The sequence below is a fragment of the Genypterus blacodes genome, unplaced genomic scaffold (assembly GCF_046128005.1).
Source record: "Genypterus blacodes isolate CSIRO-AG114 ecotype Tasmania unplaced genomic scaffold, CSIRO-AGI_Gbla_v1 ptg000061l_1, whole genome shotgun sequence".
NCBI lineage: Eukaryota > Metazoa > Chordata > Actinopteri > Ophidiiformes > Ophidiidae > Genypterus > Genypterus blacodes.
Window position 1 is genome coordinate 97,663 of NW_027466873.1, and position 13,007 is coordinate 110,669.

At 42.3% G+C, this 13,007-nt stretch overlaps 1 protein-coding gene across 1 annotated transcript in view; it reads left to right on the plus strand.

Moving 5' to 3' along the window:
* tmem178bb (transmembrane protein 178Bb) overlaps positions 1-9,352 on the plus strand; it is a 48,285-nt gene extending 38,933 nt beyond the window's left edge. Inside the window, exons 3-4 of the mRNA XM_076154295.1 lie at positions 8,056-8,193; positions 9,102-9,352. Coding sequence (XP_076010410.1) covers positions 8,056-8,193; positions 9,102-9,352 — 389 coding nt within the window. The remainder of the gene's footprint in view (positions 1-8,055; positions 8,194-9,101) is intronic.
* The last annotated feature ends 3,655 nt before the right edge of the window (positions 9,353-13,007 follow it).

Below are 13,007 nucleotides of genomic sequence, written 5' to 3' on the forward strand. Positions count from 1 at the left end.
ACAAGGGTTACATTTATCCAAAGAGGGTCAATGGATCTTGGAGGTACAAGAGAAGGCCTCTGGTTGACCAACAGGCTGCTCGTTCCTCAGCTTAGTTTGTTTAGCAAAGCCAAATTTTCCTACTGGATGTTTCCGTCTAAGCTGTGAAAATTACAGCAAAAATTCAACAGAGCAAACATGTCCATCCAACCCACACTGCTCCAATCATGTCAGTTAATTTACCATGAAGTCACCGGCTACAAAACAGAAGGGCACCCCAGGGCCTTGATGGCCATCGAAGGCATAGCAGCATAATTGAATGATTGGCCACTCATTTATTATTTTGACTTTTGTTCCCGCAATTTATGAGACACCCAGAATGATGATGTTGATTTTGAGTTAGACTTCTGAGAGCACAGATAGAATCAAAGACCAAGCTGTCATAAATTAGGCGCTGTAAACAAATTACCTCTGGATGAATGACAAAGATGTAATTGATATGAGAATCAAGTGAAATTGGCCTGATGTGAGTTTGAGTTCAAGGAAGAATAGCTGCTGCTGTTTTCACAACAAATGCTGCTGTGCTACCTGCAGACTGTTGGATCCCAATAAGCACCCATCTTTTCTACCTCTGGTCTTTCTTCTTCGTGCAGGAAGTTAGACACAGGAACAGCACTGAAAGGCAGAGAGATAACAAACCAGAAAGGTTTTTTCTTCAAGCTTGGACCCCTAATAACATTTCCTCGCCCTCCCCCTTCCTGATCTCAGCTCAAACCTTTTAGCTCGCCACGTCAACTCTGAATGTGCCACACTTTCATTTCAATATGTGTGGAGCTGCAGATCTTTAAGGCTTACAGCTTTTAGTTTTTCTTTTTCCTACTTCCCACTCTGCTTTTGAATCATTCAAGCTTCTATTGGGTCTGGAATGTTGCTGGCACGACAGTTGGGCATCTGTCCTGGAAAGATTAGCGAAATCTAAGAAATGCTGAGTTACACCGTCTGGTTCTATCCCCCAGTGCCAGCGTAGAGGAAAGACAGTCACAGGGACGAGTGAAAGCCATTGAAATGGCGCAATGTAAAACCAGAGCTTTAATGATGCTCTGCTGTGATTGTTTTTCTGTACCCTGCTCCATCTGCAGTGTTCCTTCGGCTCTGAGCTCCACAGACTTTAGAATTATATGTGGTATATGACTCAAGGAATATGCCAGGCAGCGTGGCATGGGAGGAACATGGCTTCCATATTGGATAAAAATGGTCGCTTCCCTTTTCCCTTGTCTGCAGTTTTCTCTCTGCACCAGAATGTCTGATATCACTTAAATTAATGGGTAGATTCATTTGAAAAATCAAGCTTTGGATTAAAATGAAACCCTTTCCATGATTAGACTCACCGCTGATCATTACTCAGGGATGCGTCATGGTCCCGTGTTGATGTTTATGAGTTACATCAGAGGTCTATTTCGGTTCGCTGGCCTCTTGCTGCTGTGGACTCACTGATGGACAGCTGATAAGAGCATGTCATTGCGGTTAAGCTTCCATATGTCAGCTATTTGTTCACCATTTATGCTAAGCACCTGCCACCCAGAGACGAGAGATTGATTGATATTGCTCCATCTTGGGTCTCTGGTGGAAGCCTGAGATCCTTGCTATCATCTCACTTCAACATCCTTCTGCCAGCCAGCTCTGTACAGCAGAGCCTGCAGGGACCGATGTGTCCGAAGGTCAGCAGGAGATGACTGTGAGTGACAACGCTGCCTCCCTCTGTATCTCTCTAAGCACTCCTATAGGCTCTTGAATCAGGCGACAGGAGTGCTTACACTGCTGCTGACTGACGCACCATGAACTCACCCATATGGCCCCCAACCCCAGAGGAAACTTCAAGGCAATGATGCCACGAAAGCCACAGGAGGTTGTTGTGAGGGCTTTTTGTGCGAATAGCGCATATGTTTAAAAAATTAAAGTCTGCCTGAGCTGCTGCCAGAGCGTCTTCGTCACACTCACTGTCTCCCTCTCCTCCCTGCTATCTTGCATAATTTGATTTTCCCACTCCATTGTTTTCCCCCTGGTGGCAGCTGACATGAGGTAATGAAATTAAGCTCTTTGCTCCCCAAGTGAGCTATGGCTGCAGGCGGCCTCTATGACAGGGCCACATGCTTACAGCAGCAAAAGCAGCAAAACCCCCTATCCTCCTTCATTCACCACCTCTTAACAGAAATGCTTAATCATTCTGTGATTTCATGGACTATAGGACTGAGCAATAGAGTGTTGAATTAGTTCCATCACACCAAACCTTGTGATACTGATCAGTCTCCGTTCATTTAGCTGCTGAGAGCTCTTACTGGTTATTAACACTATAAATCACAAACGTGCCTAAAATACTCAGCAGATTGGGAGTTATTATGTATTTATTCATGTCTATGTGGTCTTGAGACTGTGAGGCGTTTTACTTGAGTCGTCATGAATAGTTTCGCATTTCAGTTTTTCTGAAAGCACAGAATCGACAGATTAAAGATTCAACAGCTTTATTTTGCTCTCACACACACGCACGCACGCACACACACACACACACACACACGCTTGTTCCTTGGTGTGCTCATTGTAACGGTTCAGTCCTCATATAAACCAAGAAATTACGTGAATGTCGAATATCTTAACAATACTCTATCTTTACTTTTTTAGTAAAAGTTTGGATAATCAGGAGATTACCACTTTTGAAATGCTATAGATATAGGTTTTAAGGAATGTATGCACAAGCTCAATCGGCTCTCCGTAATTCTACTCAGAGCCACAGAGCGATGATGTACAGCTGTGCAGAAAATGAAGTAGAGGTACAATAAGAAAACGACATTTCATTGGTCTTGGAGCAGGGAACATAATTAAAAGGGAATTGTGGCACAGAGCTGAACAATGGAACCTATTAACCAAGACAGGAGAGCAGACAGAGAGCAGTCTGTCACATGCTGATAGAGTAAACAAACCAACACAGTTATTAAACACAGTTATTCACTGTGCCCCATCAGCAATCACAGAGATGCACTGGAAGCTTTGTTGATGTTTTTTCCCTTCTACATTAAGCACATTGATTGTTCAACTGTGTTCATTGTTAAAGGGATTTATTTTTAGTTTTTAGTTCCAGAACTTCTAATAGGAACACAGAATGGTAACAAGTACTATAATTTTAATAAGAGAGTAGACAAATGCGATATGATTGACAGCTGGTTCCACTGTCGTAGCAGTGTCATTTCCTAGGTATCAAGAACTTTCAACTACTAGTATTACTCCAAGGGCAGCAACTTAGACAAATGCTTCTCTGGAGGGGGGCGGCGTGCAATTGTGTACGTGTGTGCGATGCAAAGATTCCACTCTCTCTCGACCCCATGGGACATCGGGACACACTCCCTTGTGCACCGTTAGCACGCATACAACACTGCTCAACTTCGCCAGAGGAATACACCCCAAACACTCAAACTCAAGCTATTTCCCACATCGTGCTGACATCGGCACTAAAGTAGGTTACAACTTTATTTTCCTCGGAACGATCTACTTGTCTGCCGGGCTGGGAAATCACATTGCTCTCTGCGGACTGTGCCATATTTAGGGACCATGGGAAAAGTACACTGGTGAAAAAAGTTGAGAAAAAATATCTTGTCTTCAACTATTTGCTGTAAATTTCACTACAAACACCACGTTTTCTGTACTACAACAAAATTTAGCTTGGCATTAGAAGATTACTAGAAGGTACTTAATTTTGGGGATTTTTTTGTGGGAAAATATGGTCAATAACTTCACTTAACTACTGCTTGATGTAGTACCACCAAGTTAACCTCAAACGCAAGGGGTCTTTCATCTTTCATCCCTCTCTCCCCCTCTCTCTTAAATACATGCATCTTCAAATTGATTCATTTCTAATAACATGGTGTTTACTGCTCCCACCCTGCCTTCATTAAGAAATCATGTCTCAGGGTATGTATTCCATGCAAGAATGGATGTGACTACAGTTGCAGATGCTATAACTGGCTTTTCACTGAGCACATTTATCCTCAGATCATTTGTATAAAACTGTGTCAGCACATCACTTGTCCACACAAAGTGAATTCAGTTAAAGCCCGCTGGCTCGCCTCTCAGTCACTGACTGACAGCCCAGGCAGAGCTGCTGTCATTCTGTCTTTCCTCCTCATGTGTAAGTCTGTCAGCATGTCAGAGGAGTGCTGACACTAGTCTCTGGAAACCCAGAAGCCCTAAAATCTATCCTTTCCATTGCCTGTGTCTAACTGTAGCCAGTCTCTGTGGATATACGTACTATATATTACAATTTCGTGCTTTGAGTGCAAAATCACATAACATTGCTGAAGTTTTTTTTAGTATAAAAAAATTGTTCTTAATTTGGAAATTGCTTATTTGGTTTATGGAGACAGACAGACAGACAGACAGACAGACAGACAGACAGACAGACCACATAAGAATAGAAATCTATGCCAAAACTGATTTCCAAGTCGAGGCATGTAAATTGAAAAGAGCATTGAGCCCAGTACAGAACCCTTTGGTATGCCAAACTTTAGAGGTAGAGAGGTAAGTTGGTGTCATTTAATGAAACAAAATGGAACCAGAGCAACTAGAGTCAGCAGTAAGGAGTAGATCATCTTGTCCATACAGAGGAAACTGATACCCATCTTCTCATTTGACTCTGGGCCTGATGGCAAACTGGCATATTCCTTGTAGCAACATTTGCAATTGCATTTCCTGCTCTGTCCTTTTCCCCTCCTATGCATAAAATGCTCCACCAGCTCACAGTGACCTGCAGGATGTGGCTGCTCACTGCTCTGCATGCAGACATGATGAGAGGTAATAACAGCAAACAGATGGCTGTCAGGATGTGGAGTGAATGAAAATGTCAAACTCACCCTGAGCTCTACCGCTATCAGCTGCTCCACACTCCTGTAATAAAATGTATGAAGCAAGCACACATTCGTCTTGGAAGTATCAGTGTTTACGTTATTTATTGTTTGTAGGCTTGTAGTGACCCTTTTCACAAACCAGCTGATGTCTGAGTCTCAAATCTAATTATCTGGACAAGCATTTGGTAGGCTGACATGATGTTGATATTATTTCAATGAAATTTGCTTCAACTTGGCCCGTATTGTAACTAATTTCCCAAATAAAGTTGGATTACAGTGAATAGGGGAATGAAGGTTTTGAGTACAGTGTGTTCTATTCCATGTTTCGATGAATCAAATCTATTTAATAAGATGTAAGATGCAAGGATTTCACCATTATAAATGCTTCCATAATCCCATTCTAATCAAAGGATATATAAGACATTTAATTGATAAATGATGTATGCTTCGGTTTGTCATGGGGCCCCCCAGGAACATGGTCCCCCCGACCCCCCCCCCCCCCCCCCCCCCCCCCTCGTGGATTATTATAGGCTGAATAATGGAATACACAGCTTGTGTTTTCTTACTGAGTCTCAAGTCAGTCTCACAGCATACAAGTCCAATCCATCAAATCTATCAGTCGTTTCCAAACAATCATATTTTCCAAATGTGCTGCTGCTTGTAAAGGAGCCGAGCTCTGACCATGCTCAGTCAGCCATATTCCGACTAAAGGCAGCCTGAGTATCCAGATGGACATTTTGATGATAAATTGTAGCTGTTTGGGTTGAAGCTGATGCTCTCCACTAACAAGGAAAACTCAAACTGCCAGTCTCTTTCCAGTGCTGAACAAAATAAAACGTCAAATTAAAAACGTTCAAAAGCACATTATCATTTTTTCAACTAACTTCCATTATGTGAGCAAGGCAGGCTCTTCATATTAATATTAGAAGTAAACACACAGTGAAGAGCTCACCTTTAAGTGTGTTCTACATATGAGCCTGCTTGTCTTTTATTGTTCTCCATCAATGCTCTCAGGCTAAATGTTTTGACCTTTCTGCTCGCCACATGGTGCCAAGCCCTGGCCTCCTTCCTCCCCCTGGCAGAGCAGCTGACTCTTGACATTAACACATACATGGTGGGGGGTGTAAGTTGGAGCATCGCCTCTCCTCCTGCTTGTATTCTACGACCTCGCTGCTGCCAGCGGCCTGTTTCCAGCCGCTCCCGGTGTCATTAGCATCCTGCAGTGCAGACTTGTGTCATCGTGGCAGTGCCAGGCCTTTTTTTTCTTGCTTCTGTCTCTGCTCCTTGTGTTGAGAGCCTTTAGGTTTGTAAATACCAAGGTAGTATAACTGTTGTCATGGTATATGATAGAGTAGACCTCAAAAGTAGATTGTGTCATGATGAAATGTGTTTCCGTCTAAATGCAGTCAGATTCTGGTAATGGAGGCTCCATCACAATGTCATTTTCCTGTTAGAAGCTAATGTGGTGGAATCCGCTCGGAGCACAAGTTGCTGTGGCGACAGAGTGAGATCAGAAGTGAGTCAGCTTAGCGATATGGAAAAGTCCGACTTGAGCTTCGACAGAGCCGACTAAGCCCTTAATGGTGCATAATAGTCCAGGCCCCCTACACCTGACTGCCTGCTCTGACAACTAAACAAACTAAACATACAGAGGCTCGCATCCCCGCCTCATCCTGACCCAGAGCCTCTCCACAGTCACTCACTACATACAGAAATCGATAAGGTTCAACCCACATAGATACAAAGTTGGCAGACTGACTGATAACATACATGGAAGATCAATCTCACAAAACTCCCAACAAAGGTAAAGCAAAGCAACCAGAGAGGTGGAACAGGAAGGGCAACATTGTTATAATGGTTATTGACACATGGTTTCCCCCCTGTGTTTCTTTTGTGGTGGCAGTCTGTTAGAAAACACACTTGGGATAGATAGATAGATAGATAGATAGATAGATAGATAGATAGATAGATAGATAGATAGATAGATAGATAGATAGATAGATAGATAGATAGATAGATAGATAGATAGATAGATAGATAGATAGATAGATAGATAGATAGATAGAGTGTGGGGGGGATAGAAAAAAATACAATGCTGGTATAAAAACAAAGTGCATTAAAAATACAACTCACAATTACGCTGAATTAATGGGAGCCCGGAGTTTGTGTCTCTCTGCAACGAGCCGGTCCAATGAAGGGGTAATGGGAGACAACGACACCCGAAGTGTGTTCCTAATGTCCAGTCAGTTTGTTTTGGTCGCTGTCACTGCAGATGCAGGATGTTGGAAATGGAAGCAGGGTTTTCTGTGCTTTTATCTGGCGATCTCAGGATATTCTACCTTGATTTTAATCCAGAACACCGGCAGAGTTGTTGTCTGAAATTGACTTAAAGCCACCGTCATTTGCAATCTCCAGCGGTTGATCTTCTGGCACGGACAGGCTTGATTCACTCTTTTAAAAGCAAAGACAGGTGACCGTACACCGGCCCGGGGAATGACGGCTCTTCAAAGACGTTTATTTAAAGAGCCATCATTTTGACGCACAGGTGGGTGGTTCCGGTCATTTTTCAAAATAAAACATCTATCAGATTTACTCAACATTTTTTTGATTATCAGTCTTTCTTTACGGCCTGGTACCAAATGACCCACGGACCGGTTCCGGTAGTGGAATGAAGGAATGCTGTCTTTCTGCAAAAGTTGCACCTACTATATCATCTCACTAAAACTGATATGTGTATCACAAATCCATGTTTGCATTATTGTTTTCTTTGTTTCTAATTTCTTTGTCTTTCCCCCCTCTCTGTTTATGAAAACAATCTACAAAATGTTGCATAACCACATGCTCATTGTTATGTGTGATATTTTAGTCAATAAAATTATTCAGCTAAAAAAAGGAAACAGGAAACACATCCAGCACATGCAGGAATACAACAACACTGCTGACTGTGACACAATCACACAACCAAATAACTCATATGTGTATTTTAATCTGCGGCTGATGGATTCTCCTGGAACATCACAGTTTTATATCATTGATTTCAGTCTAATTTGTATATAAAGGGAGATACATTCTATGACTGTCCTATGTATCTTAACTTCTGTATGTAAAGTGTATAGTTCCTCCTGTAATGGCCGTGTTAGTGGATACCTTGATGTTTGAAATCCTCTCTCCGTGTCTCCTTTAGACTTGCGGCGGATGACGGCAGGTTTCATGGGCATGGCGGTGGCCATCATCCTATTTGGCTGGATCATCGGCGTGCTGGGCTGCTGCTGGGACCGTGGCCTCATGCAGTATGTGGCCGGCCTTCTCTTCCTAATGGGAGGTTTGTCAAAATTCAGTTTCTATTCAAATGCTCCTGTTTCATACATAAATCAAGTTTGTCTCAATAAGTTGCCCACAAATTGATAGAATAGTTGAAACTGATCAAAATGCAAATCATGCCACATTCCTATTTGCTCTGAATTGTCCGATAGAATGTCTTCGGCACGAATGACGCATTGCAATAACACACATTTCTCCTTATCTCAATACCTCTCACATTTCAATGCAGCGTGTAAATGTATCCTGATCCTGCCGTGTCTCTATGGTTCTCTGCGCTCTTGTGTGCGGAGAGTTCACACTTGCTGACGTGTCGTGTAGTGCCCAGCTCGCACTTGGCAGGAGCCAACAGCACACTCAATTATAACAGGCCTTGGATTAGTGCTTTGACCTACAGTCGCCTAATTAACAAGCAATTAAAAAGCCAATTATGTTGCTCGGCAATAATGGCACAGGAAGTAAGATGGGTCAGTTTACAGCAGCCAAATCAGAGCAACAGGTCACAGGGTCAGACAGCTAACATAGAACCTGTCAACCGGTTCTACCGGAGCTCAAAAAGAATATTATTATCATTTAGTGTTAAAGAAGAAGCACAAGTTTTCATGATTGTCAGCTGGATGTCTCCTGAGGCATTGCCAACATTTGGATGGACCTGAGCTTTCACTAGACCTCATACCTCTGCCAAGGCCAAACAAGCCGTTGTATAACTTGTTTGCTTTTTTTAAAACCCCGCAAAATGTGTCCACTGCTCATGCAATTGAACCCACAACCACTGTTCCACCATGCTGGCCTATAGAGAAGAAATGGCTATAATAGTTAAATTACTATTATTAACGAAATAATAATAATATTTGTGCATTGTGATCTGCCTGGTCATGTATTTATCCCTTAACATGTTTCCTGTTGTTGCAGGTACCTTCTGTATTATCTCTCTGTGTACGTGCGTTGCTGGCATAAACTTTGAGCTTTCCCGTTACCCGCGGGACTTGTACGGTCTGCCTGATGACATCGGCCACGGCTACGGCTGGTCCATGTTCTGTGCCTGGGGCGGCCTTGGCCTCACACTCATCGCCGGCTTCTTCTGCACCTTGGCGCCCTCCGTCCAGCCGATACCCCGATCCACCTGCCCCAAGTCCCGACAGGAGAATGGCACTGTCTGCTAAAGATTCAAGAGGATTCAAAAACAACTGAAACAACACTGTACCATGTGTTCATCCTTCCATTCATCTCCAATTTCTTCTGGTTGCAGATTTTTTTTATTATTGTGGGTGTGTTAAAAATGGGTGTGTTGATGATCTGCTATGTTGAAAATCATAGAAAAAAAACTGAGAAATATTATCAAAAACTTGTGCTTGTTTTGTTGTTTTGGAACAGAGATTCTATAATGGATATACTAAATGGATTGCACAAGAACTAAGTGGAGACACTAAATGACTATATGTGGGATAATGAGGTGGTCATAGCTGAAGAGTATGGCTTTAAAGTGGTCATCAATCAGGCTGGGCCACAGCTCCCATTAAGTGGTTTACTGTAATTGTGGAGAAATCAATGAATGGCCAGCATGGGAGAGGAAATGGTCAGGATACAGCGAGTTCTCATGGCCGTTTCCTTATGGAGCAGCGTGTAGGATTATTCCAGAAGCAGGGGAAAAGACCAGTCCTGATGTGATAGGATTTGCCAAAACAGACAAAAAAATACTGGGATCATGTTGACTCTCAGTATTCCGGCTCCTGAGGTCCCTCCAGTTACTTGGGACGAGCAGGTGGCTGTGGATGAGCCAGCACCTTTAGTCACCATAGAGATCCACAATCTCCACTGTTGTACATTATTGTACAGTATAATAAAGAGAAGTGGCAACCAGGAAATGTCACGTGGGACCATTTTCATTCAGGCGTCAGAGCGGTCCGCCCCTTCTGCCGAGCCCATCCTGCCATCCAGCGTTTCATCCTCTCAGCCCTCTTTCACTCAGTGTGTTTCCTTTTTATATACTGATTGTTCAGTATTCAATTTTTTTCATCATAGGAGCTAAATGTGAAAACGAGTGCAAGTTTGTGTGAGGTTGATTTGCAAGTCCAGAAAGATGATCTGAACGGCAGAAGAGGAGCCCAAAGAGAGGAAATGTGTCCTGTTCAATCCTGCTTTTGGCCTACAGATGGAACACGCCTGTGAACTCTGTCTGCTCTCAGCTTTGTTTCATTTGACAAGAGCACACTCCACACGGTTTCTCCTCCCAGCTCTTATTCATCATCTCTGCCGCGCTCCAGGGAAAAACTGAACAATATCAATGATCAGGCTAACAAGGTGCCATGTTACACATGTCTGCAAGATGGATCAAGGCCATAGCAGAGGTGAAAACACAAAACACCACAATAATCAAGCTTGAATATTCCCATGGACCTTTGGAAGAATGGGAGGATAATCATAAACCATGTCAATATATTTGCTGGTTCCAGCTAAGGGTGTACTGCTGTTCATATCATCATAAACAACATAAGCAATTTGATGATGATGTCACGTCTGGGAACTTGTCATGAGCATTTGTCACTATTTTTTGACATTTTATACATGCATATGAATAATGGATTAATCATTAAAAAGCATCAATAGATCTATAGTGTATAGTATAAAATAATCATTAGTTGTCACCCTGTGCTGTGAAAATAAAACAGACTGGAACAGAAACTTCTGATCGGCTCTGATTGAAATCAATGATCTGTGTGTGTTAAGAGTTGCTGTGTTATTATTTCTGTCAGAGATAAAGTGTAAGTGGAGAGCGATGCCTGAAAGTAGTGTGGCAGATTCTCCACTGAATGAAAGCTAAAACATTCATCTGTGTGTGTATGTAGATACGGGAAGAAATGAGAGGTTTCTATGGAAACAAATCTGTGGCAGGTCATCACAGTGTGTGTGTGAGTGAGATCATCCTGTGGTATTTCTGTCAGCCTGGAGTCAGTAGAGATTCAATACATGCTGTATAATGAGAGAATGAAATCACATGTCATATCAAACAATTAGTGACCTATTTCAAGCTTAGTGATATTTCTATATGTTTGACAGATTTCATTCAGAAAGATTTGATGGCTTCCCACAATTGAATATATTACATATGTTGCTAAACACTACATTTCCTGGTCTATCACATGAGGATACCAACACTTGGCGTCATGATCTCAGAACAGAGCCTCCTATCTGGCAACAGCATGACCAATGGAAGTGCCTAGACTTAGTGTACCTGCATAGAAGAGCTCCATAGGACGAATACAAAGAAGAATCATTTCACAGTCTGGAAAATGCCTCTAAACTAAAAACTGCTGCTAGATAAAATTCTGTCTCATTGGCAGGCAGTGGCACAATGTACTGTCTACAGTATGTTGTACATGAACCATTCACTGCTAAATATACCTTATGAAATGAGACACACTACATTAGAAACAACTCTCTGCAAGATACGATGATATGTATTTAACAAAACTCTGAAGTCTGACTCAAGTTGCATTCAATAAAGTCAGAATTGAAACAACAGTTGAAGGGCAAAGAGAACGCAAATGGTTGATGTCATGGCAACAGCATTATTCAGTGGAAAGAGCGTTGACAGGGCGATCACAGACAGAACACACAACCTCACCTAGTTTCCTCCTCACCTAACCTGCATGTTCATCAGATCACAGGAGAGGAAACAAAATGTGCCCCGGGGTTTAATCAGAGAACAGCTGAGTGTGGAAACAGTACAACATCATCGCTTTTACCCTTTTTCTTCTTAGTAACACTTCCGTGACTTCCCACAGCCCACAGTCCGTGGGCTAATTTGCGCTTTCAGGTGCAGAGAAAGTCCATGTAATGTAAGCTATATTTCTACATCCAGGCACATTCTGTGTCTGCCAGTGAGTGTGAGTGGATCATAGATCAGCTCACCTTAAATATAGCTCTCATTCATAATTTAACCACCGTTCTAAATTATTCAATCAATCATTCATGTTATTTGAAACTTTAGGTAACTGTACTGACAATGTGTCTGCTTCACTCTACATCACTATTTACTTTCCAAATCATTTCTGGTAAGAACTGATGACTGCCTACAAACCTATTTTATAAAGAAGGATCAGGACAGAATGCCCCTGGTGTCATTACACCAAGAGTTTAAAGTCCAATATTTACCTCAAGTGAAAAATCTCTAATATGGAATCACTCAAAGTATAAGTCAATTAAAAATCTAGAATGTATCGTACAAAGATTACATGAACACTTGGTGTGGTTACGTGTTTGCTGGGAAAATCCAGAAAATCAAGATGAAGACATAAAGAAAAGCACATACAGCCTCATGTAAGATTATGTTTTGACGTACTTATAACAGAAGATGTTTCCCACTTCACAACAAACCTGTGGCACAACTACCTGAAGCCAATGTGCATAAATTCCTTGATCACATGGGATCCACTCGTGTATAAGACACATAAGCCTCTTTCATGCAGCAGTTGCACACTATTGGCAGAAAAGTTACTGGGGGCTTCTGTCAGGGCACTGCAGGATTTGATTTATTCACAATGCCGGACCTTCTGTGATTGCGTTCACACCCATTCCGGCATTCAAGAGCAGTCCAGTAACGGGAAAGTGGTGATGTGACACAACATGCTGCATTACACCTGAACACACGTTGTGTTGCAAAGGCTCAGCCAAAAAGTGTTTAGATAGGACTTTCTTGGACTGTCTGGGGTACATGAGAGAAGAAATTACTTTCAGGGAACGTATCCATTATGTTAGTGCTTCCCAAAAGCCAATGTGTCCAACTCTAATGCTGGATTCACAGGTTGACGGTAGAAA